This window comes from Muntiacus reevesi, chromosome 3, assembly GCF_963930625.1.
Source record: "Muntiacus reevesi chromosome 3, mMunRee1.1, whole genome shotgun sequence".
NCBI lineage: Eukaryota > Metazoa > Chordata > Mammalia > Artiodactyla > Cervidae > Muntiacus > Muntiacus reevesi.
Genome location: NC_089251.1, coordinates 102,814,696 through 102,839,037, shown reverse-complemented (window position 1 = coordinate 102,839,037; position 24,342 = coordinate 102,814,696). Strand labels below are relative to the sequence as shown.

The window sequence follows — 24,342 nt, the reverse complement described above, 5'->3', positions numbered from 1 at the left end:
AGGCCCAGCTGTGGCCCCGACCACTCACCAGGATTCTTTTGTAAGGGAAGTTCTGCAGCTCGCCGTTCCTGGGGGAGTCAAACACCACCGGGAAGGTTTTGTGCGGCGCCTGGATGTAGCCCAGCTCCATCTCGTCCTGCAGACCCGGGGACACCAGCGGGGGACAGTCAGCGGCTTACTGCCCTTGACTGGCACTCAGGGCTTGGGGGAAGACTTCACTCTGCCTCACGCCTGCTCTACCCTTTGAGGACTGAGGCGGGCAGAGGCCGTGATACCTGCTGGCTGGAGGAAGGGCTGGAGGTTCGGGTGGGGGCTCTGCTCACCTGGGGCCACAGAGCGAGGCGGGTCAGGAATGAACGAGAATGGCCTCGGGGTGTCCCTGTGCTAGGTCACAGGAGAGTGGGGACACAGAGGGCTTTGGGGTGGCCTGAGTTGGACAAAGAGGCTGCCGGGCACCAGCCATCACACGTGGCCTCCACGTGTGGCCCTGGGGGACTGACAGTGAGCAGGGCTGAGGTGGCCTGAGGAGGCACAGACCTGCCTCCTTTCAAGCACGTAACACGCCAAGGTCAGTCCCGGAGGCAAAGATAACCCAGCACTGATGGACTGCGTGTCCAGCGAGCAGCTCACTAGAATGTCCCCGGCCCTGCTCCAAGTGTTTTACGAGTGCTAACTCCTATAGACCTCACAATACGCCTGTGAGGAGGCACCATGATCATCCCTTATCACAACCAATGAAAGTGAGGAACAGCAGGGTCTAGTTACTTGCCCAAGGGCATAGAGTGAGTCAACAGCATAGCCAGGATCCAGACTGAGCCTGTTCTTGCCCTGGAGTCCTGTCCTGAAACAACCCCTGGGACGAACTTCCAACTGAAACGAAAGCTTCTTAGCTTGGTGTTCAAGGCTTCTCACCTCCGTTCTTGCCCTTTGCAGAAGCTTGCGTGCATGCTAAGTCACTTCAGTCATGCCAGCTCCGTGCGACCTTATGGACTATAGCCCACCAGGCTCCTCGGATTCTCCAGGCAAGAATACTGGAGCGGGTTTTCATGCCCTCCTCCAGGGGACCTTCCTGACCCAGGGATTGCACTGGCATCTCTTCTGTCTCCTGCATTGACGGGCAGGTTCTTTACTACTAGTACCACCTGGGAAGCCCTCACAGAAGCTTGATCCTGGCCAAAGAGAACAGCTGATGTCCCTCCTCACATCTCCCACCTCTGGGCCTTTGCACAGACCAGTCCTCTGCCAGGACCACCATTCGCTGAGTTCCAGCACTGCCTTTACCAGCTCTGCGGCCTGAGGCATCTCGCCTCTCTGAGGGTTTCTTTTTTACTGACACGGTGTTGTCAGGAAGATGAAGTGATGCTAGGCGTGGCCTGCAGGAAGTGCTCATAAACCACGCAAGTCACCTCAGTCACCTCAGCCACCTCAGCCCTGCTCACTGTCAGTCCCCCAGGGCCACACGTGGAGGCCACGTGTGATGGCTGGTGCCCGGCAGCCTCTTTGTCCAACTCAGGCCACCCCGAAGCCCTCTGTGTCCCCACTCTCATTATCCATTCGCCAAATCTGGTGCAGCTCAAACACCTCCTCCAGGCAGTCCTCACTGATCTCCTTCACAGACAAGGGTGACTCCACCCGCCTCCAGGCCCCGCTGGGACTTTGCCAGCAACCCTGCTCCATCTCAGACAGTTGGAGCAGGGATTTCTGTCCCAATCATTCTCTGCGCCAGGGCTTCTCAGCTTCGGCTCTCTTGACACTTGGAACCAGACAGTTCTGTCGTGGGGGCTGTCCTGTGTATTGTGGGATGTTTGGCAGCATCCCTGGGGCAAAAATGACCTTTCATGGAGGATCACTGGTCCAGGCCGTTGAGGGCAGGAGTGGGCGCCCCCACCTCTGCCATCCCCTCCACCCTGCCCCCAGTACCTAGCCCAGATCCTGTGGGTGAATGGATGTCATATTCAACGTCAGTGTGCCTGAGTCTCCAGAAGGTCCTGGAGAGGGGGGAGAGCTCTGGGTCTAGACTTAGAAAGAGCAGGGCCCTGGGGAGGGCAGACGCAGCCCCGGTCCTCCTGGAGATTCCAAGCAGCCCCTGCGTTGGAGGGGCCCCTCCCGCTGCAGGCTGGTGCCACTCACTGCCCAGTGGCCGCGGTACCTGGATCCAGCGGTCGTTGCGGTTCTCGGCCTGTGGGCAGATGGTCAGCTTGCAGCCTGCCCTCCTGGCCAGCTCAGCCACTGCGTCCACGAAACACGTGTTGTTCCTCACACTGCAGACGAGCCCAGAGAGAGTGTTCAGGACACAGGCAGACACGGGGGCCACAGCCGCCAGCAGCGTCAGGGACACCCGGCGCCCCCAACTCACCGGCACACGTACACCTCCAGGGGCGGCTGGGTGCTGGGCGTCATGATCCAGGGGGCCACTCGGAACACCACGGTGTCGGTGAAGATGGGGGACTCGGAGAAATCCTGCAGGTTGAGACCAGAGGGAAAGCAGACTGGCCTCGGGGCCCAGCGCCTGGCTGGGTCAAGGACCAGCGTGGACTCGAGCGAGCTGCTAGCTCCTTAGTTTCTGGAGAGACAGCAGCAGGTGGCCAGGGCCCTCCACGCCAGGGCGCCTGCCTCTCCTGGGGCTGGAGGCCGCTGCCCACCCTGTCTGTCCTGGCCGCCCCTACCTCGTTGGAGTCGTCCAGCAGGGTGACGTGGAAGGCAACGAGCCCCGAGAAGCCGGCGTCAGGGAAGGACAGGCCCTCCACGAAGAAGCGCTCCTCGTCCCCGTGGAAGCGCGGCACCTCGTACGACACCTTGTTTTGGCCGAGCACGTGCCGGAACGCCTCGCAGGAGTCCTCGGGGCCTGGCGGGGGAAGAAGGCCTTGTGAGGGGGCCCCGGGAGCAGGAAGGAGCGCGCAACCTACCCGACACAATGGAAGCCACACGGCCACCCCCGCTTCTCACCTCCCACTCACAGAGGCGAGAGAGAGGCTTAACGCCGAGGGCGGGCAGGTCTAGGGTGGGGCAGGGAGGGCACTCTTTCCAAGGCCAGCGCTCAGGTCTCTCAGGGGGCAGTTTGGTGGCATCTGGCAAAGCAGCTTACCCCTAACCAGAAAGTCCACGTCTAGGTAGGTGTCCTTCCTATCAAATGTAAGCAGAAGGTGTTCATGGATTGTTTACTGAGCACCTTCTATGCACCACGGGGCTTCCCTGGTGGCTCAGACGGTAAAGCGTCTGTCTGTAGTTCGGGAGGCCCAGGTTCGATCCCTGGTTGGGAAGATCCCCTGTTGAAGGAAATGGCAACCCACTCCAGTGTTGTTGCCTGGAAAATTCCATGGACTGAGAAGCCTGGTGGGCTCCAGTCCATGGGGTCGCAGAGTCGGACACGACTGAGCGACTTCACTTTCACTCCTATGCACCTAAGCAGTGTGGGTCAGGACTCAGGACGCCGCTGTGGGGACGGTCCCTGCCCTCCAGGAACCGAGACTTCTGCAAAATCGAAACACGCACAAATGGCACGTTCAAGGGACCGGATCAGTGGCAGCACCTCCATGCTCTGAAATACGATGCGACCGTGGAGGAGAGCAAACCAGAGCTAAACAAACAATCAGAGACGCGTAGGGTGTAATTCTCGGTGAGAGAAACCATGTGGAGGCAGAATGTGGACACACACGCACACACTCATGAACACGCCAGGCACGTGCAGTGCGTGTAAAACAAACGTCAGGAAGAACATACCAAACGGTTAACAGGGACACATCTTAAGAGTCAAGTTTTGGAGTTGGGTAGAAACTCTCATTTTTAAACTTTACATACTTCTGTATTTCTAAAACGAGTGTATTATTACTCGTATTGTGTTGCCCAAAAAGTTATATATTACAGAAAAACCCAAATGCATATTTGTATTTTTTGAAGGTATTATATATCCTTGCTTGCATTCGTGATAATGACGTTGTAGCTATGTAAAACAATAATTTGGGGTTTATTGGGGTGGGCGGGAGATGCAGACTGAACAGAGGCAAATAGCCAGGGTGTCTGGGACTGGCTTTAAAACATTCCACCAAACAAGAAAGGATAGATCAAGTAAGAGAAGCAAGATAGCGATCCTTGTTGAATCTGAGTGGTTAGCACGTAGGGGTTCTTCACAGTGTTCTCTCTGCTTCTGGGTATGCTTGAAAATTTTGATAATCAAAATTTTTAAACGTGCTTAAAATATATTTAAAATGCATTCATCTGCTGGAACCATCTCAGGCACGGCTGTGCCAGGGACGCCAGGCAACCGGTCGTGAAACTCATGCATCTGATGCTTCGTCCTCTGGGCCCTCAAGGCGGCCCCAGAGCCAGAGCAGAGCCTGCACCCTGGCCTGGGTGCGGAAACTGAGCACCCCCCGCCCCCCGGGCAGGGAAGGACGGGCATCAACTCACCGCAGGCGTGGAACACCCGCGCCCGCTCGGCGTCAGCGCTGGAGGTGTGGAGGACGAGTTTGTGGTCGTCAAACAGGGCGTCAGGGCCTTGGGTCCGCAGAATCATCACAGACATGTCTTCCAGGTCTGGGGAGCCAGACACAGGGCAGAGACTCAGGGGGCCTCCGGCAGCCCAGCCCCTCCCCAGGGCGGAGGGTGCCAAGGCCTGGGTCTCTGCCCCAGCTCTGCCCGCCCCGTGGAAATACTGAGAGCCACGAGGACCAAAGCAGGAGCATGTCCGTAAGCGAGTGACGCGGTGAGCTGTTCCTGCCCTCTCAGCCTCTGTTCCTGCTCTGCCCATAAACAGAGGCGCGGGGTGGCCAGCCCGCTGCCTGGCCTGGGGTGGGTGTGCAGGAGCAACGAGCGGTGAGAAGGCCGTCTGGGCAGCAGGCGGGTCAGGGCTCTCCTTTCGTTCCAGCGTCACGCGCTGCTGCCCGGGGCCGGCCCCTCCCTCCCGGAGCCTCAGCGCGGCAGTCTCTGAAACGATCCTGCCAACTTTCAGAGTAGCTCTGGGCATCTCGTGGGTGAAGCCCCTGACCCACACCCAGCACACTGCCCCGGCATCCTTCACGGGGCCGTGCACACGGCTCGGGATGGACTTAGAATGTGGAGAGTGCTCAGTCGTGTCTGACTCTTTGCGATCCCGTGGACCTTATAGTCCATGGGATTCTCCAGGCCAGAATACTGGCGTGGGTAGCCTTTCCCTTCTCCAGGGGCCCTTCCCAACACAGGGATTGAACCCAGGTCTCCCACATTGCAGGCGGATTCTTTACCAGCTGAGCCACCAGGGAAGTCACAGAAGACTGGAGTGGTTAGCCTGCCCCTTCTCCAGGGGATCTTCCCGACCCAGGAATCAAACCTGGGTCTTCTGCAATGCAGGTGGATTCTTTACCAGCGGAGCTACCAGGGAATGTGGGGCATCTCTGAAATCCAGGCCAGCGATGCCAGTGGGGAGGAGGCTGGATTTGGGGTTACAGGAGTCTCGGACCCGCCGCAGGCTGACTGAGTGACTTCGGGGATCCCCTGACCTCTGAGCATCAACATCGTCATCTCTGAATTTGGGGCAGGCCGCCCTCCCGCGTGGATGCTTAGATGAGAATTTGGGGAAAGGCTCTGACACATAGTAGGTGCTCAGCATTAGCTCTCTCCAAGCCTGGAGGGGGAGGAAGATGAGGCTGCTCCTCTCCAGAGCTCTGCCCTGGCGGGGGTGCCTGCTGGCGCTGGGGTGCTGGGGAGGGCGGTTTTAAGGAACATTAAGGCGCGCCTGGAGCGGACCCTCTGGCCCCAAGCTCTGCCTCCGGAGCCGCCCTGGTGGGTGAGACTCCGGGCCGGGGAGCCGAGTGGAGGCCCGGCGCCCCCTCACCTTGCAGGCAGCGCACGTGGCGGTCCCAGTTGTCCTGATCGTCAGAGCGCACACCGTCCCTGTCACAGTTCACCAGCAGGATGGCTCCGTACCCACCGGGTCCCCAGACCCACTGCCGCTGCCGAAGGCAAAGCGCAGCCGGTGACGGCGGCTCCGGCCAGGCCTGCGCCCCCTGCCTGGCTCTCTCCCGGCCGCGATCCTCACCCTCCCCTCTGCCCAGAGCCTAAAGACACGCTCCCGCTCGGGGAACGGCAGCAGCTCCTGCCACTCACACCATCAAGTTCAAATGACAGCCTTTCAGGGCTGTCTGTGTCACGCCTCCAGCCAGCATCCTCTTCTCCAAAAGGCAGCTTTCTGAGGATGAGACCCACCGCCCCTCCTCGGCTCCTGCTGCTCCTCCCACCTGAAACGCCCTCCCTCTGGCATAACTTTGGAGCCCAGCTCACTGTGGATTTCTTCCTTGCCCATAAAGCCCAACGTGACCTCCTCTGAACTCAACGTCTTCAGGGCCACCACAATTCAGCCCAAAGTTCTTTTATAGCTTCAGACTTGATAGATTTCCTTTCCACATAGATTAGGGGGTCTGCATGCTACAAATCTAGCTTACCGCCTGTTTTTCTAAATAAAGTTTTATTGGAACACTGACACATCTTCCCCCCCCCCCCATATTGACTATATAGCTCTTTCATTCTACACTGGCAGAATCAAATCACCGCATCAGAGACAAGATGGCCTGCAAAGCCTAAAACATTTACTATCTTGCTCTTACAAAAATAAAGTTTGCCAACCTCTAACCTAGATTGAAAATCCAGAAGGACTTGTCCCCACAAAGGGAGGCCTAGCTCAGGGCTGGGCGTGTATGTGCTTAAAAATCCTTGATGATGCTTTTTCTGCCAGTGAAAGAAGATCCCCAGCCGTTCCTGGGTTGGCTCCAACTGGCCTTGACATCATCTGGGAGGCAGGGGGATACCTCTAATGACCTCACCCCTTTTATCCCAGCCTAGAGCAGCTCTGAACTCCACGCCCCTTTCTGGGTCCAGGCAGAGATAGCCTACCTTGTCCACAAAGGCCCCGTCCCTGTCTCTGTCGTCACAGTTCAGGTCACAATCCAGGGTGATGTCTGCAAGGGCAGGGCAGAGGGTGAGTCACAGCAAGGCTCCCAGGGGCCCAGCACAGGCCCACGACCTGCACGTTTCAGCCTCAGTCTCAGGGCCCATTCTGGGGCTAGACAAGTGGAAGTCATTTCCAAGAAGACAGTGCCCAAAGGTGGGAGCATTTGGAGCCTCCCGCCCCGGACTGGGGAAAGAGGCCTTGGGGAAGCTGCAGCGTCAGAGCAAAAACCCAGGTCAAATGTTGCCCCCTCCAGGAAGCCTTCCCTGCATTCTCCCTCTTCTGCACCCCTATTGCCCTCACTGTCTGGGGGGCACTCTGCCCTGCACCTGGGTTGCCTGGGACATTCTAGGTCTCTATGAGGCTCCCTCGTCTCCCAGGGATGGGCCAGTGAGCCTGGGCTTTGGTGTCAGACAATCGTGGATGTGAATCTAGACTCTGGCACCTACTGCCCGTGTGGCTCTGAGCCTCACCTTCCCCTCGTATCCCCGCCTCCATCCCACCTTCTTAACCACTCTCCCTAGAAAGTGGGAGAGGTTTTACAGTACACACGAAACCTTCAAGGGAGAGAGAGAAAAAACTGAAATGATTTTTAAACATGTGAAAAGATACTCAACCACCATACAAGAGGGGATGAGTCTCACAAACGTAAGGTGGGGCTGAAGGTGTAGAGTGTGACCTCACGCAGACAGAGCTCAAAGGCGGGCCAAAACAGACTGCATGATCTGGGCGTGCCTATTCAGATGACAGAGCCGTAAAGAAAGGAAAGGAAATATTTATCACAAGACAGTGGTTACCGTGAGGGAAGGAGCGAGTCACGATCAGAGAGAGGATTGGGGATACTCTGGGGTGCCGGTCATGTTCCCTGTTGTATTTCTTGACCTGGGTGATGGCTGCTCAAGAGTTTGCTTTCTAACTATTCCTGTATCCACACCCCCCACCCCCCTAACACACACATTCATATCAGGTTGACCTAAAAATTCATTCAGGTTTTTCCATAAGATGTTACGAAAACCAAAACAAACTTTTTGGTCAAACCAATACATACGTATTTTTCTGTATGTGTATTTTCCAGTAAACAAGGCGTGGGTGTGTGTCTGGGGAGGGGGAGGCAGGGAGACCCCCAACCTCAGTCCAAACTAAAGGGAGGCAAATGAAAGCAACTAAGAGACGCTGACCTCTCAGACTGGCAAAAACAGAAAGGGCTGGAAATGGACAGTGTTGGGAAGACCCTGCCTAGCGGTTGGCAGGTGTATAAGAAGGTATGGCCTTTCTGGAGAGCCATTTGGCAGTATCTATCACAACCGAAACGTTAATTCCCTGCAATCAGCGTTCTGCTTCTGAAAACGCCTCCTGCAGACAGCGTTTTCAACGCTCTTGCTAACCTTCTTGCCCTCCGAGATGGCTGCCCCAGCGTGAACCCCACCCCTGATGGGAGTTTCCGGTCCCACATCCTCGGCAGTTAAGCATCTTTTCATCTGGGTTCTGAACACTAGGCTTTTCTCCACTGTGATTCTCTGGTTTCTGTTTTTTCCTTATTTCTATTAATTGTTCTTATTGATTCTATTAATTGGTTCTTATTGATCAGTATTCTCTATTACCTGCAAACGCTGATGCAGACATGCGCACTGCAAATTGCTTCTCGGCAGTCTGACTTTGTATTTGTCCTCCGTTGGCTAGATTTCCACTTCAGTGGAGTCTAATTTATCAATCTTACCCCAAGGGCCTGTGCTTTTGTTTTGCCTAGTTAAAGAAAACTTCTGACTGCTTTGAAGTTGAAGAGACCTTCTCTTCTAAAAGCTTTAAGATGTTGACTTTCACCTGGAGGTTTTTTAAATTTTTATTTTATTTTTAACTGGAGGATAACTACTTGACAATACTGTGATGGTCCCTGCCACACGTCTGCATGAGTCAGCCAGAGGGATACATCTGCCCCCTCCCTCTTAAACCGGAGTCCTCCCACCTCCTCCCGTCCATCCCTCTGGCTCTCAGAGCGCCGGCTTTGGGTTCCCTGCACCATACAGCAAGCCCATCTGAAGCTTGTTTCTGAGCATGACACACGGCGGGGAGCCGAGTTTATCGAGCGTCACAGGACACCACCTGCGCCTGGTCTGTGCTCCGGTTCTCCATTTGTGCCACTGGTGTTTATCCAGCCCGGCACCGCTTTCACTCCGCCCTTGGCTGAGGCCCCCACTTACCCACACAAGTGAGGTAGAGCACCGCGCAGGCCAGGGGCAAGGAGTCTCGGCTGGAATGGTAGGAAATCTGAATCTGCAGAGAGAGACGGGCCCAGGGTCAGGCTGGCTGAAGCTAGGAGCCCGGCCCCAAGGCACAGGTCTTGGGGGACCGGGCAAGGAGGGGCAGAGCTCCCCAGAACCTCTGCGCAGCGCCGACTCAGCTCTTCCTTTCGCCTTCTCTGCCGCTCATTTTTCCATGCCTTGGTTAGCTCATCTGTAAAATGGGGACTATTTCTGAGGGATTCCATGGAGACCTGCACCCCAGTGCTGCTGCTGACTCCGTGTGATTTCAGCAAGCCCCTGTTCCCCTTTGGATCTCAGTTTTGGCATTCATAAAATGAGGCACTTGGTGCTGCAACTAAGACCCGGTGCAGCCAAATAAATAAGTACATTTTAAAAAAAGAGAATGAGGAGTTTGGACTGGGCAGGGTGTAGGGACACCCTCCTAACTGTGGGATTTGGACAGGCCTTTACTTGAGTTCTGTGACCTCCGCCGACGCCCTTCACCTTTCTGAGCTGCCTTAGTTTGCTCGTCTGCAATATGGGCTTTGTACAGGTCCCTACAATCAGAGGACGGTGGTTCAGATTTGAAACGATCCATGTAGCAGACTGATCTCGTAGGAAGTGCCCAATAAATACCAGTTCTTGTTATTAGAGGGCAGGGGGCGTGATGCAGGGGCCGGCGCAGCAATCCTGAGTCAGACGGCCTGGGCTGGGGGAGGATATCCTGGAGAGTTACTCTGCCGCCTGGGCCTCCCTGTCCGCCGCTGTGGAGCGGCGCTGATGACGGCCCCGCGGGACTGATGCCAGGTTGTGCGGATTAAAGCAGGAACGTGTGGGACGCCTGGCACCGTGCCCACAGCACACGCCCGACAGCTGCTGAAGGTGATGATAAAGCGAACTCCAGGCGGAGGCATCGAGCCCTTTCACCCTCCGCCCTCCTCCGGGACATTCCCTCCTGAGGCGGGCCCTCAGCTCTCCGGCTCTGATGTCCTCTCTCCCGGGGGCCGCAGGAACTTACTGAGACCCGTCCCTCCTCAGCCCTGGGAGCCCCGAAATCCTGCAGCTGCAACCCCCCGTGTGTCAAGCCGCAGCAGGGACGCTGGCTTCAGGCACACGGTTACCTGCACCCCGGACAAAGGCAGGGACGTTCTGAGGACCCTCCCAGCCCCTGTGGTCCTCGGGGCCCAGGAATTCAGAGTGGCAGCCTCGCACGTCTCTGGCTCAGTGCTGGGCGCCCAACGCAGGCTGGCCCAGGGCCTCGCCCTGCCCGGGGGCCTCTGACCTGACCCTCACCCACTCACTGATCACTGATCTCGTGACTCCGGCAAGGCACGCCCCGTCTTGGTCTGTCTCCTTGTTAACTAGATTCTGGAGTCCTGCCCCACCTGCCGCACGAAGCTCCCGGGACAGGCTAATTCGGATCCCTGGGTGGGCTGACGGAGGGAGCTTGTCCCTAGGAGCCAGCAGGTCAGACCCCTGAGTTCTAGCTCCCCCACTGACGGTCTGTGGCTCCGGGTCGGTTACTCTGAACCCCAGTGGCCTCCCCTGTGACCTGCGCATCGGACCCCGCTGGACACGGTCAGTGCTCCTTAAAGAGCCAGTTTCCCGAAACCTCACCCCTGATGTGGAGCGGGAACCTGCCGCCTGCATGACAGACCTGACTCCCACTGCCCCTTTAAGGGGCGTCTTCTGCGCCAAGTTCACGGACCACCCCATCTCCCATTTTTAAATGTCCCCTGCCCAGGGGCCAGAACACTGCCTCCAGCCCGGCCTTGTTAGACTCGCTCTTCTGGCTGAATGGGCAGAGAGAGGGGAGGAGGGCAGGCACCCTGCCTGAGAAGGGGGCGGGTCAGGACGGCCACGGGCTAGGGGAAGGTGAGGCCCCAAGGGAGCTGTTCCCCTCTCCACCTCTGCTTTCTCTCCCGCATTCCTAGAAACAGGGACTGCGAATCGACCCGCAGCCACAGATGGGGAAACTGAGGCTCCGGGAGGAGATGAGGGTGGCCAGCAGACCCACGGTTTGTGTCCGTCTGTCGCGGGGCTGGCGGCTCCAGAGCTGGCCCTTGCCCTCTGGGTTACCCCGCACTCTGGATGAGAGAGGGCACTGGGCCCTCTGAGCTGGGTCACCCCCACCCCCAGCCACCCCCAGACAAGGGGGCGCGCTCACATGACTGTCGTTGAGCTCGTTGCTGGGAGAGTTCATGACCACGATGATCTGAGAGCCCACGCCAAAGTGCCAGCGCCGGGCGTCCGCACGCTCCCGGTCCCTCTCCACGTTGGGGCAGATGTAGACGTCCACGCCGGGGGTTCCGTAGACCTCGAACATCTCTGTGCCCTCAGGAACGGAGCTGGGAAGGACAGAAGCCATGGGGCGTGCTGGAGGGCAGCCCTCATTCAGCTGCTTCAACTCTGGCTCAAGCTCTGCTTCCTCCAGGAAGCCTCCCCAGACTACCAGGCTTCTTAGATGGTTCCAGCAAGCTCCTAGGAGTCAAACTTGCACCCCACACAGATATACACAGTCTAATATTTCAAGGTTCTGTGTTCATTAACATTTCCCTTGTGAGTTCTCCAGGTATTCACTGTAGCGTTAAAAAGTCCATGCTGTCCAATGGCCCTGGGACTTCCTGTCCCCAGCTCTAGCTGCTCTGGGAGTCTTGTTTGAAATCAGTCTGTTCCTCCTGGTGGTCTGTAGGCTGCCCATGTGCACGCAGGAAGAAGCACCCACTGCCCCAGAGCCTTCAAGCCAGCTGGAGAGCTGAGGACAGCCCTGCCCAGGGCAACCAGATGGGTCAGGAGGCAGTGGGATCACATAGGGAGAGGTCGCTGGGGGGAGAGGAACTGGAAGGCTTCCTGGAGGAAGCGGCACATCCACCCACCCAGCAGAGGGACAGCGGTAACAGAGACTGGTTGAGCTCTTGCTCTGTGCCAGCCATATTCAAGTTTCATTATGTGTATTGTCATGCAATCCATTAAAAAGCCCCAGGTAGGTACTATTACTATCTCCCATTTTACAGATGGGAAAACTGAGGTTAAACTAACCTGTCCAAAGTCCTGGAGGCAGTAGGTGGCAGGACTGGGATCCAAATCCAGGCCTCCTGGCTCTTGAGTCCACATTCTTACCCAGGTGTAATGACAGAAATTGAAACCCTCAGGGCCCCTACCCTGCACAATTAGCATGGTGGGCTTGGCTAAGCCTTCCCAAATATCAACTCATCTAATCTTCTGCACAATCCCATTTAATGTGGGGGAAACCGAGGCTCAGGATGCACAAGAGGCACGCCCAAGCTGCATTCTGGCCACAGTGCCTCCCACCCCAAGGCCCTCTCTCTTCTCTGCCTCCGCGTGGAGGAAAGCAGGCTTCCTCCACTCTTCCGCAGGCTTGATTCTGGCACTTCTCAGCACAGCTTCCCCTTATAGAAAGAGAAATACGCGAAGCCCAAACTATACTCCATCAGGCGGGTCCCACTCCAGGGCTCAGCCTGCCAGGTGTCCTCACCATGTAGGAGGAGCTGACACACTTGTGTCTCCTCCCCGGCAGGGCGACCAGATTTAATAAAATACAGAACATGCAGTCAGACTTGAATTTCAGGTAACCAACAAACAGTTATCTTAGCATAAGTATATCCCGTGCAACATTTGGGACAAACTCAGACTAAAAAATCACTCATTGTTTATTTGGATCTGCAGTTTAACTAAGTGTCCTGGGTTCTATCTGGTAACTTACTCCCCAAGCTGTCATTTCCCTATTCTGCTGTGCCCTGGGTCTGTGAGCCAGACCATCGGGGGACAGGAAGAGCCTGCACAGAGAGGCGTGGGGACACAGAGACGGAGAGACAGGTACGGAAGCCAGAGAGACAGACTCACACAGCTAGGCCCGGGCGTGCAGGGCTCCCAGCGGCCCCACAGCCCGGGTGCTGCTCGGACCCCGGGCCTCCCCAGCTAGAGCGGCACACCTTGGGTGGTCCTTCTGACATGACACCTACCCAGCTCCCAGGCTGCAGACTCTGGTTTGGGGTATTTCAGCCCAGCTCCCCTGCACCTTCCCAGCCCAGGCCCCGTGTGAGGCTCCAGGGGACCCCAGATGAAGACGGAAGCAGCCCTGTGCAGGAGGGTCCCAAAGAAGCCAGGGGCTCAGGGGTGCCAGCACCAGGGTCAGGATGCAGGTTTAGACCAGGCTGGGCTGCCCTACATCCAAGTGACCTTGAACAGATCACCGGCTTCTGTGGGCTCTGTAATCTTGCCTTTAAAGCAGGGTAATGACACCCACTGGGCCAACCGCAGGTGATCATGAGGCTCAAACACGATAATAGACGGGGCAGTCTTGGAAAACCACCAGCCAGGAAGGGGGAAGGGGTTATTAAGGTAAATTAGAACATAGGAGGCGGGCATATGGGAGCAGGCTGAGCCCGGGGCTGGGGTGTCTGGGGAAGCTTCACAGAGGAAGGGGTGAACTAAGGACAAGGAGGAGACACGGCTAAAGGGAAGGGGTTTCCAAGCGGGGCCTTCAGAGGTCAAGGGCAAACTCAGGCGGCAACGAGCTTGTTTTCGTTTCATTCCTATGTAATGGGCGCTAGCAGCGGTTCCTGAGCATGAGGGTGACCCGGTGGGGCTGCGGTGAGGTGGCTAAGCCAGAGGACTCTGGGGCCAGGCCACCTGGGTCCAAATCCAGTTCCACTGCTCACTAGCTGCGTGACCTTGACCTTCCTGTGCCTCCGTGTCTGCATCGATGAAGTGGGGGTGATAAGCAGATGAAAAGAGTGCATTTGTATGATGAATGGAATGAGCGAACGTTGAAGGCCCCTGAACCCGTGCTGTTATTTCCCTGCTGGAGAAACTGAGGCCCAGATGAGATTGGCCTAGAAGGCAGTGCCCTAGTCCCCTGGTTCAGGGTTTATGCCCCCCACACGGCTGTGTGTTAGAAAGACTGAAGCGGCGGCTGCTGGGGAAGCCCTGTGTCAGGATGGGAGGATCTGGGCTCCCTGGTGCCTGGAGGGCACGGAAGGTGGCCCGAGGCTCACCTGGATGAAGTTCCGCCTCCGTTGAGGCCACCCCGAGCGCAGCCTGCTGCTCTAGATGTCACCCCAGCCCAGCCCTGGGCACAGACAGCTGGGGGCTGTACCCTCCCCCACACGCAGGACCATCCAAGACCCTCTCCATCGCCAAGTCCTCTCAGGCAGCTGCAGGACTCCACAGCCTAGGAGCTGGTGCGTGCCGGGGAAACACGGTGGCGTGACCCACAGTTCTGGTTTGCCAGGGACCAGGGCATTTCCTGGGGTGCAGGACACTCAGTACTAAGATCTAGGAAGTCTTAGACAAACAGGGACCGCTGGTCACCCTCAAGGCATCAACCTCAGACCTACTTGTTCAAAGTGCAGATTCCAGAACCATAAGTTCTGCACGCAGAGCTCTTTTAAACCATACTGATGTCCAGTGAAGTCTGAGGACATGGCTCAGAAATGCTGGATCCTGCTGCCCCCTCCCAGGGAGCATGGAGGGGACTCAATGTCAGCTCATGCACTCCTAGTCATCAAGACAGCTCAGGCCTTGCTTTAGACTCGTCCACCCTTTCAGTGGTGAGGATGACGGTGACAGTGATGATGCAGACGGCTCCCCAAGCCGCCAGGTGTCAGTACTATTTCCCCACCTTACAGACAATAAAACAGAGGCTCAGAGATGACGGGTGACTTGCTCAAAGCCACACAGCTGGTGAGGGATAGAGCCAGGACTCCAGCCAGCTCTGCCCTCACTCCCTTGCAAACCCAAACCCACCCTCTCCCTCTGAGCTCTTAAGACCTCCACCTCTGGGAAAACAAAGCTGGACATTTTAGAGCTGGGAAACTGATGGGAAAGGGTCTTTGTGGCTGAGAACAGAAAGGTTGATGAGATGACCACCAAGGTCCCCAAGCAGCCGGCCCATGGGAGTAGGGGCGATCAAGGCCCAGAGTGCTCAGGATACCAGCTCTCCCTCTGCGCGTTCAGTGAGGTCCCAGATTCCCAGCTCCATCAGCCTCACCAGAAGAATGAGGTCCAGAACTCACTGCCCTTCCTTAATCCTACGTCCTCTTGCCCCTGGAAAATGCCAGCCGCACACACTCCTTTTACAAAGTCCAGGTAGTTGAAAGTTAAAGATGCACCTGCCTCCCGGCCTCTGCTCTCTGCACGGGCAGGTCAGAGCTTTACATCAGACAGAATCTGGTGGAGACAGAGGGGAGCTGCTTTGTCAAATCAGGGAGGAGGTTCAGAAGCCTCCATGAGCAGAGCCTGAAAGCCACTCTTCGATGCCAACCTGTCTGGGGCACATATGCGGAAACTGAGTCCCCGAAGGGAGCAGAAATGCTCAAGGTGACATAGCAGAGGGTGACGGAACCAGCGTCAGCACTCAGGGTTCCGGCCCCAGGCGCCCCAAACCTCTTCATTCTGCAAGACCGCCTCTGCTGAGCACGGGATGAGCTGTCTGCTCTTCCAGCTGGGATGGCATTCTCAGTCCTGGCTGCAAGCCAGTGCACGGCTCATCACGTCTGTGTGTTACCCTTCTCCTGAAGAATCCCTAACAGGGAAAGCGAAACCTCTGTACCAAGCCTGGGCCACCTCCAACTCAGCGGAAAGAAGGAAGACAGGGTTTAATCCACTCGTGATTAGAGATCCCAGGGGTCTTGCTCATCCTGCAAGGCTCTTCCTCCAGGAAGCCTGCCCGGAATGCTCAGCCTGTGTTAATTTCTCTTTTCTCCTCTCCTCCTTCTCCTAGTATGGCTCAGAGATTATTTCCCTGCCATCTTGTGGATGGTGTGCGGACACTCGAGGCTGTCTAGAGAGCCAGGAAAGATACTTAAAATGATGATGGTGGTGGTAATAATGGCAGCAGTTACCATAATTGAATGTTCACATGCCAGACATCGCCTACATGCCTTACACGCACAATCTCATTCAATCGTCCCAACAGCCCTTTGAAGTGAAGGCCAAAGTGCTCGGGCTGCGTCCTGGGCCTGCCTCTCCTCCCTGGCTGTGTAACGTGGAGCAAGTGACTTGGCCTCTCTGTGCCTCAGTTTCCTCATCTCTGAAATGGGGATGACGACAGCACCCACCTCACAGAATGGTTGGAGTATGAGTTAGCGTTAGTCACACACACTTTAGGGCAGTGGTGGGCATGGACCAGGCTCTAGGTATTGTTGCTGATATAATTATGACCTTCATTCTACAGATGAAGAGTGATATGGGAGGTTAGGTGACTTTCCCAAGGCCAGACAGCTCTTAGAAGGCAGAGGCAAGAGCGACCACCACATCCACTGCCTTTCTCCTGTTGGCCCACAGTCTGAGCACCCAGGATTGCCGAATCACAGCATCTCTGAATCGGAAGGGACTTTAGAATTAATCGAGCCCTTGCTTGCTTGCAAGACAAGAATCTTTTCCACAGCACCCCTGCGAGGTGGTCCAGCCTCCGCTAGAATTTCAGGACAGGGTTCTCAGAGGTCAGAGACCACATCTGCTTGTTCACCACTGCGTCCCCATGCCTGGCACACACTAGACCCCAAAGGAATATTAATACTTGATGAATGTGCGGATGAAGAAACTAGGAGCTCCTCACCATCCCTGAGACGGGCTGGTTATCGGAGGCCCGGGAGTCTCTCATTTGAGGCCAGAGGCTCCCCCCCCAACCCCATGACTGTCCCACCCACAGCCTCCTCTGTGAACCCCAAGGTGGCCCGTCTATCCACATCACCCCAGACACTGCCACCTCTGCCACTCGTGGTCCGAGGCCACCCTCCATCCTCTAGAAAGCTCTGCAGGGGAGGAGCCGGTCCCAGGCTTCCTGCGGCAGGTCAAACAAGAGACACAGCTCCCCGACGGGCATGGGGTAGGCAGGGCAGGTGAGTCACCCCGCGGGCAGGCAGAGCTGGGGGAGGCGGTGGCGCCAGCTGGCACGGGCACCCCTCCTCGCCATCCAGGGCTTCTCTCTGCGTCAGGAGCAACCAAGTCCCCTCCTCACTCCTCACTGCCCACCCACCCGCAGCCTGCTGCAGACTAGCTCCTCAGCTCCTCTCCTCTAGCCACCTGGGACCTACCCCGTCTCTGCGTCTAAGTTCACTCCAGTTTTTAAAGTCTTAGTTTAAAGTACTGGTTCTCAAGTGGGGCACACTGGGCGATGTCCAGAGGTATTTTTGATCATCACAAGTGAGGGGTGATCACTGGCATCTGGTGAGTAGGGGCCAGAGACACTGCTTAACATCTCCCAGGACACAGGCTGTTCCCTCAGCAAGGAACGAGCAAGGAACGACGGGCCAGCAGGGCTGAGGCTGAGAAACGCAGGCTCGTCTCAGGTGAGGGCGGAGAGCTTCGCGATGGGAAGAGCGGCAGGTGCGGGCTTCCCCTCTGCTGCCCCCTGAGTGCTGGTGTTCCCCGCCCAGCCTTGGACCTAGGACCCCTGAGGATGCCTTAAAGGTAAAGTAGCTGGCTTCCTGGTGGTTCCCAGCACCCAGCTCCTGAAGCCCTGCCCCAAGTGTCCTCTTCTTCCTGGGGGAGAGGGAAGACGGGGGCCTCCCCCAGCCTCTGGCTTTCCAGCCACGGCCACGGCGGGAGCGGGGCGTAAAGCACGGGTGCTGCTCTGTAAGTGGCAGGCGGCGGAAAGCAGAGAACACGACCACGAACGGCTTTAAGCTCTGGCTTTGCCACTTGGTAGCTGTGTGGTTGAGCCGACAGCGTGCTCTGCCTTGCCTCCATTTCCGCATCCATCAGGCAAAAGAAAGCTAACAATAAACTCAGCCCCTCGGGTTGTTGTGAAAGTCATGTCTGGGAGTTAAAGTTCAAGGATTAAATTCAAGAGGCTTGTCAAGTTCTTAGAGCAGTGCTTGGCACAGGGTAAGCGCTACGTTGAGTATAAGTGATTTTTTACGAAGGGATTCATGCCTGGTTTGCAGAGCTCATAAGCTGGGGGTGTGGGTGCCCCTCTTCCTAGTCTGGTGTGCCCAGTGAGACCCCACAGCCCAGCCTGCAGGATCGTCAGGACAGAGGAAAGGGCCCGAGCGCCCAGGGCCGAGCAGCCTCCGAGCCCCTGACCCGGAGCTACAGGGCCTTTCACCCCCATCCAGTCTCCCACACTTCATGGGCACCTGGCTGGGGTTTTGAAGAAGCACGGCTGAGAAAGGCAAAGACCGCCTTCCATGCCTAGCTGCTGTTCCAAGGAAGACTCAGGAGAGGACGGCCAAGTCAGGAAGCGCTCCAGATGGCCTGCAGGGAGAGCTTGGGGTCGGCACCAGGGGCCCGCAACTCCCCAGGCTTCAGGCTCTTACCCATAGATGTCCACCAGGGTCTCGACTCCAGCCACGCACACGGCACTGGTGGGGTGTTCCAGGGACACCCGCACAATCCTCTGCAAAGACATGCTGGCCTCCACCTGGGCTTGAGCCTCAGAAGCCCCTTGGCATGTGGTTTAAAAGACCCTGGTCCCGCCCCTCCAGCCCAGGTGCTAGCTCATTGGCTCCAGTCCCAGAAGCCCAGCCCCTTCCCAGAGCCACGAGCTCAGGATTGGCGGGAAGAAGCCAGGAATTTGCATAGGAACCTGTGGCTCCCACCCAGGCCCACAGACAGTTAATTTCTCACTTTAAGGGGAGAAAGTTAAGTCCCTTAGGTACCCGGCCAGGGCACCAGGACCCTGGAGGGGTCAGAGGTGCGGGGTGTTGATCAGGGGACCGTTCTCGATTCCCACACTCAGCCTCTTCACCCCCTTTTTCTGTCTTTTCAGAGACGATGTCAGTGGGGAGCTTCTCTGCAGTGCTGGGAAAACAGGTGAAAATGCAGATCCCCAGGTCCAGCCTCCAACTTGATAAGCAGTCTGGCATCTGGAGTCTTTTTTCTTTTTTTGATTTGGACCATTTTTCAAGTCTTTATTGACTCTGTTACAGTATTGCTTCCATTTTATGTTTTGGTTTTATGGTCGTGAGGCGGGTGCGACCTTAGCTCCCCAACTAGGGGTCAGAGCTGCACCCGCTGCCCCAGAAGGTGAAGTCTCAGCCACCGGACCCCCAGGGAAGTGTCCCGGAGTTTTTCTGGTTTTGTTTTTTGCAAGCAGTCCTACAGCATTTCTGAACTGAACTGAACTATAGCATGTCAAGGCACTTTGAGGAACACCAGCCTTTTTCTTAAGAGCACGGATTTTCCAGGCTGGATTGCCGCCCTGCCACAATTACTTCCTGACTGAGTGACCAGGAGCAAGTCATTTAACTGCTCAGTTTGGCGTCTGAAAAATGGTCGTTGAGAGGGTTAATGGGGACAGCGTGAGCAGAGCTCTGGTGTGGAGCTCAGCATTATTTTATGATGGGTGTTGTTGTTATTGTTACTATTATTATTATTAGATGCCAAAAGCTTCTGGAAACACTCTCTGGCCAGGAGGGCCTTAGAAGGTCAGGGTAGGAAGGCTCCCACTTGTCAGGTGGGGAATCCGAGGCCAGGGAGGGCGCTTGGCCTCCCGAGACGGTGGGAGCAAGGTCTCTGGGAGAGGAGTCTTGGGCTGGGACCCAGGCTCCGCCAGGCACCGGCTGTGTGGCCTTGGGGCTTTGTACCCTCATGGTGCCCTCATCCGTGGAAAATGCGGCTAGGCACCAGCCCAGCAGAGATAATAGCGGGACACACCCTGCCCAGGGAGGCCCAGAAGGTGCTGAACAGAGGTTTCCTCCCTCCTCCCTGGGGATGCTAGCAGTTTGGGGCAGGGTGGGGACAGGATCTGATCCCCAGAGTCCCTGGCTGGGTGTTTGCACGAGTTCAGGGATCTCAGCAAGTCTGAGAATGGCGCTCCAGTACCCAGCTCGGTCTGCAGAGGGTGTTCTTCGCAAGGAGAGATGCTGGGTCCAGTGACAGCTTCGCCTTTCTGGCTATAACATGGCTTGGGGGCTGAGCCTGCTCTGGGCAGCAGTGAGGGCTCAGGCGGAAACGCCAGGCAGGGGCCTCAGCCTGTTTGTGGACACGGTTGGGAAGCAGACGCACAAACCAGGGCATCCCTCTGGGCCTGGCCGGCTGCGCAGGGGACAGGACCAGCCTCCTGCTCAGAGCCTGGAGCTCTGTACTTGGAGGTGGACCCCTGCTTCACCTCTCCCCGGTGGACACATGCCAGCTTTTAGAAAGAGATCTGTGGTTTATTCAGACTGAAGTGTCCATGACTGACAGGCAGCCAGTTTTTGCTTTTTAGTCCACAACAAACCTCAAATAAGATGAAAGAGTGAGCGAGTGTCAAAGGAGCAATTTAAGGCAGAACCAAATATGTAGGATATCTTCAGGCTTCTGAAATCAGACCACTGAGGCTACGTAGCTTAGTAGGTTTCCAGGCAGGAATGAAAGGGAATTACAGTGGCCTGTGGCCCTGAACATCAGTCCTGCTGGGGACTCTCCCACTCCGCCGACCGCCCCCCTGCCCTCTGAGAGAGGGAGGAGGCAGCCCAGGGAAGGGAGAGGGGTGAAGAGATAGGACCCACCCTCCTCTGATAAGCATCTTAGCAGAGCAGGAAACCTCACACAACGGGCATGTGCCAGCCATTCTGCTGCGTCAGCCTGCCTGCCTGGCACTGGGGGCTCTCCCCGCTGGGTGGGAGCCGCCCATGGCCCGTGGAAGTTGAGCCAAGGAGCTGACGGCACAGCGGGTGGAACTGAAAACTGCACTCCCCCGCCCCCGTCTCCACCGCCGTGACTTCCCTCCCCTCGTGCTCACGGCCCAGAGAACAGAAGCTGAGAGATGGGCACTGCAAGACACGCATGTTGACATTTTTATTCACCAGAAGGAAGGTGACCGGTCACCCGGACCATCCTCAGAGGGAACATCGGCCCCACCCGCTTGCAGGAAGGCCCGCCCCGCCCTCCCGTCCTCTGCCCGCGGCCTTTCCCCGGAACCGGCTGCACGCCTTCCCTCTGGGCGCCTTCCCTCTGGGCTCTGCCGGGGGGCATCGGGATGGCGAGCGGGAAGCGCAGAGGTCAGACCAGGGTGTGTACACGGGGGTCCGCGGCGCCCCCTGGACGGGGAGGAGCCAGGTGCTGCCCCGCAACCAGAGCAGCGCCGCCGTCCTCGGGTTCACACGTGTGCGCCTCTGATGGCCCAGTGGCCCGCGGTGAAGAGGGCTTAAAGGGCAGGAGGCTGTCTGAGCCTCAGCGGGAACCAGGGGCTCAGAGCTTCGGAGCTGGCCCCCGAGACTGGGGGCAGGACGGCGGCCCGTTCCCTCCCACCCGCCCGCCTGGGCCCTCCCCGGGGCCAGGCTGCCAGCGCCCCGGGGCAGCTCTGACTTCCCTCCCCGGGGGGCACGCAGGCCTGCCAGGGGCCTTCCTCACAGGTGGAACCCAAGCTGCAGGCCGGGTCTCGGAGCTGCTGAGACAGACTGGGCAAGCCTTCCCTCCCACTGCCTGCAGAGCGGAGGGGGATAATTAAGGGCTATTACAGGAAATTAAACCGCACCCGCAGAGATAACCTAATGGTCCTTCCCACCCTCTTCCGACATCGGGGCCTCCCCTCCTTGCTGGGTCTGGATCCGCCAGGCCTCATTGCACCTGGAGCCCTGACTTCAAAGCCTGGGAGGCCGCGGGGGCGGAAGCAGGCCCAGGGAGTCTCCCTGGGCCTCGGGCCCTTCTGTCGCCGGCCTCCCCACTCCCGCCCGGCCTGCCTCCTCGCTTTGGCCTCTGTGTTGTTTGAGCCGGAAGCAGCCCGCATGGGTAATTAAAGGCTTTCCAAACTGGAAACAAGCACCCTTCTGAGGATGGAGTCAGGCATTAAAAGGGGTTTTGACACCTTTTCTTTTTAAAACAGGCCCACAGACACCGAGTTTTTCTGTCCTGATTTGCCTATGTGACTATGGCTGAGGGGTGCCTGGAGGTTAGAGCCTGGGGGTCCCCTGCAGGAACCAATAGCTGCTAAAGGAAAGACGGGCCCCAAATCCCGCTTCCTGATCTTACTCGAGTCACAGGTGGGCTAAACCCAGGGCCCAGGGCCTGTGGGCCCCATTCTTGGTGCAAACACGGAGGAAATCATCTCAGAACAGAGGGGGGCAATTGAAGTTGGGGCACCCGCTGAGGGCACGCATGGTCATCCTGGACCGTGCTAAGGCTGCTGACCGTCTCCGGAACCTCTGGGAGCCGTGGGTGGCGAAGAGGCAAGGGGGCAAGGAGGGCCGCCCTCTCGAGCTGAGGGTGGGGTGCCCACCCCTGTATCCTGGTACCCGTGACCACGCTTGGGGGCGCTCGGGGGAGGCGCACAAGGCCCCCCCGAGGATGGCGGCCAGGTGGAGGCTCTTCACCCTGGCTGGCTTCCCTGGCGGGGGGTTGGGAGGACGCCGGGCGGGCCGGCTCAGGGCTCCATGTGCCACCACTTGAAGGGGAAGGGCTTCCGGCGCACGTTGGTGCCGCAGTGGATCTCCCCGAGCAGCTTGTGGTAGGACAAGTAGTCGTCGATGAAGACGCAGCGGAGGCCCAGCGGCTCCAGCAGGGACCGCACCTTCTCCTCCAGGCAGCAGCGCCCGTTGATGATGGGCCCGAAGGGCTTGGGGATGCCCAGGTGCTTCCCCAGCACCACCATGTTCACCTGCAGAGGGGGCGAGAGAGAGCCTGGCTGACTGGGGCCGCTCTACATCCCGGCCCCTTCTCGGTTCTGGTTCGGGCAGCCCCATCCCCAGGGCCCGCTCATCTCATCTCTCATCCCCGGCCACCAAGGGCAGCCCTCACTCAGGAACTAGGGCCTCTGGAAGCAGCAAAGATACAGATTCATAGTTGGAAGAGAGGGTTGATAACAGGCAGGGCTTGGGATTTCCCTGGCAGCCCCGTGGTTAAGATTCTGCGCTGTCAGTGTGAGGGGTGTGGCTTTGATCCCTGGTCAGGGAACTAAGATCCCGCATGCCATGCGGCATGGCCAAAGAATTAAAAAGTAATAATAGTAACAGGCAGCGCTGCCAGTGACATACATGATAACGTCACATCGATAAAAGTCACCTTCCTCCAACACGTTCCTCGTATCAGAAGATTAGATGACAGTTCTGTTAGAACAAGACTTTACCATCATCTGCCAGAAAACTTGTCGAGCAAAAGCGCCCGTCTACGAGGTGCGCGGGTCACAGGCGTGGCGCGTCTGTGCAGAACACGCTGTGCTCAGCCGCTCCCAGAAGCCCTGGTAGGTGCCAGCGTCGCCTGAGCACACTCTCTGTGCCGGGTATAGCATCGCTAAGCCTCACAGCCTCCCTGCGGGGCTGTCATGCCTTGGACAGGTTAAGCAACGTAATAAGGGCACAAGCAGGGGACAGGGAGGCTGACCCTCGTCTGCTGCTCAGCTGCCCGCGTTACGGCCAGGGTGCCCCTGGGGAGCAGGGCGGGCAGCCGAAGCCCCCGAGCAAGAGCTTGGAGCACTGGACCCAAACCAGGCTCCCGCCCCATTTTCAGGGGAGAAGCGCTCCATTCTGGGGCGGCCCTGGGCACCGCAGGTGTCTGGCCGCGTCCGTGGCATCCGGCCACCAGATGCTGTGGCATCCTCTTCGTGGGGCAAAGTGCCCCGAGGCGAGCAAAGTCACCCCAGTGGGAACTAGTGATGGAGATGTCCTTTATCTGCCCCCAAAGGTGAGCCCGATAGAGGCCCTCGGGCAGGGAGGGCTTCTCCCCCGGACCCCCGACTGACCGTCTGCCAGGACCCCTGGCCCCTGGGGCGGAAGGAACCCCACCTCCCTCGGCGCCCTCACCATGTCGGGGAAGAAGGCTTCTGCGTAGGCGCCCTTCAGGGAGAACAGCTGCGGGATGTCCACGATGTCCGGCTCGCCAAGGCCCAGCTCCCGCTTCAGCACCTCCCGGTTCCAGTCGATGCACCTCTGGGGGCGCGGGAGAGGCCCCGGGGCCCAGGGAGCCGGGAAGGGGCAACGTCAGCTGAGCCACGCAGGCCCCCTGCGCCCTTTAGCTCGTGTGAGCCTCAGGACAGCTTTCTGCCACTGCTACCCCCGATGGGACCCTGAGGCTGGGGTGACCTGCCCAAGGGCACAGAGTGAGGAAGGACTGGGCCTGGGGTTTGCACCCAGCGGTTTCTGCTTCCCCGAGTGCCTGCTGCCACCCCCCAGCCACAGCCAGGCTCACGCTCTCACCTGGCTCAGCGGGCAGGGGAGAAAGCGGCCTCCTCCCACTGACGGCGCGGGCTCTGTGCCAGGCCTGCCCCGGGCACACGCAGGCATGAGCCCCCCTCCTGGG

At 57.9% G+C, this 24,342-nt stretch overlaps 2 protein-coding genes and 1 non-coding gene across 3 annotated transcripts in view; 1 reads left to right on the top strand and 2 right to left on the bottom strand.

Moving 5' to 3' along the window:
* Positions 1-18,563, bottom strand: part of PADI3 (peptidyl arginine deiminase 3) — a 29,398-nt gene extending 10,835 nt beyond the window's left edge. The window contains exons 1-10 of the mRNA XM_065927474.1: positions 18,444-18,563; positions 11,327-11,507; positions 9,118-9,190; positions 6,865-6,929; positions 5,810-5,927; positions 4,408-4,533; positions 2,667-2,845; positions 2,357-2,460; positions 2,150-2,261; positions 29-136 (exon numbers count right to left, since the gene is read on the bottom strand). Of these exons, the coding sequence (XP_065783546.1) occupies positions 29-136; positions 2,150-2,261; positions 2,357-2,460; positions 2,667-2,845; positions 4,408-4,533; positions 5,810-5,927; positions 6,865-6,929; positions 9,118-9,190; positions 11,327-11,507; positions 18,444-18,535 (1,158 nt within the window). The 5' untranslated portion in view covers positions 18,536-18,563. The remainder of the gene's footprint in view (positions 1-28; positions 137-2,149; positions 2,262-2,356; positions 2,461-2,666; positions 2,846-4,407; positions 4,534-5,809; positions 5,928-6,864; positions 6,930-9,117; positions 9,191-11,326; positions 11,508-18,443) is intronic.
* On the top strand, positions 3,190-3,261 carry TRNAY-GUA (transfer RNA tyrosine (anticodon GUA)). Its single transcript has one exon. It is a non-coding gene; the product is annotated as a tRNA-Tyr (tRNA).
* Positions 18,564-21,462: 2,899 nt separating the features above from the next.
* The window catches only part of PADI1 (peptidyl arginine deiminase 1), a 38,826-nt gene continuing 35,946 nt past the window's right edge, over positions 21,463-24,342 (bottom strand). Inside the window, exons 15-16 of the mRNA XM_065927475.1 lie at positions 23,847-23,972; positions 21,463-22,705 (exon numbers count right to left, since the gene is read on the bottom strand). Coding sequence (XP_065783547.1) covers positions 22,472-22,705; positions 23,847-23,972 — 360 coding nt within the window. The 3' untranslated portion in view covers positions 21,463-22,471. The remainder of the gene's footprint in view (positions 22,706-23,846; positions 23,973-24,342) is intronic.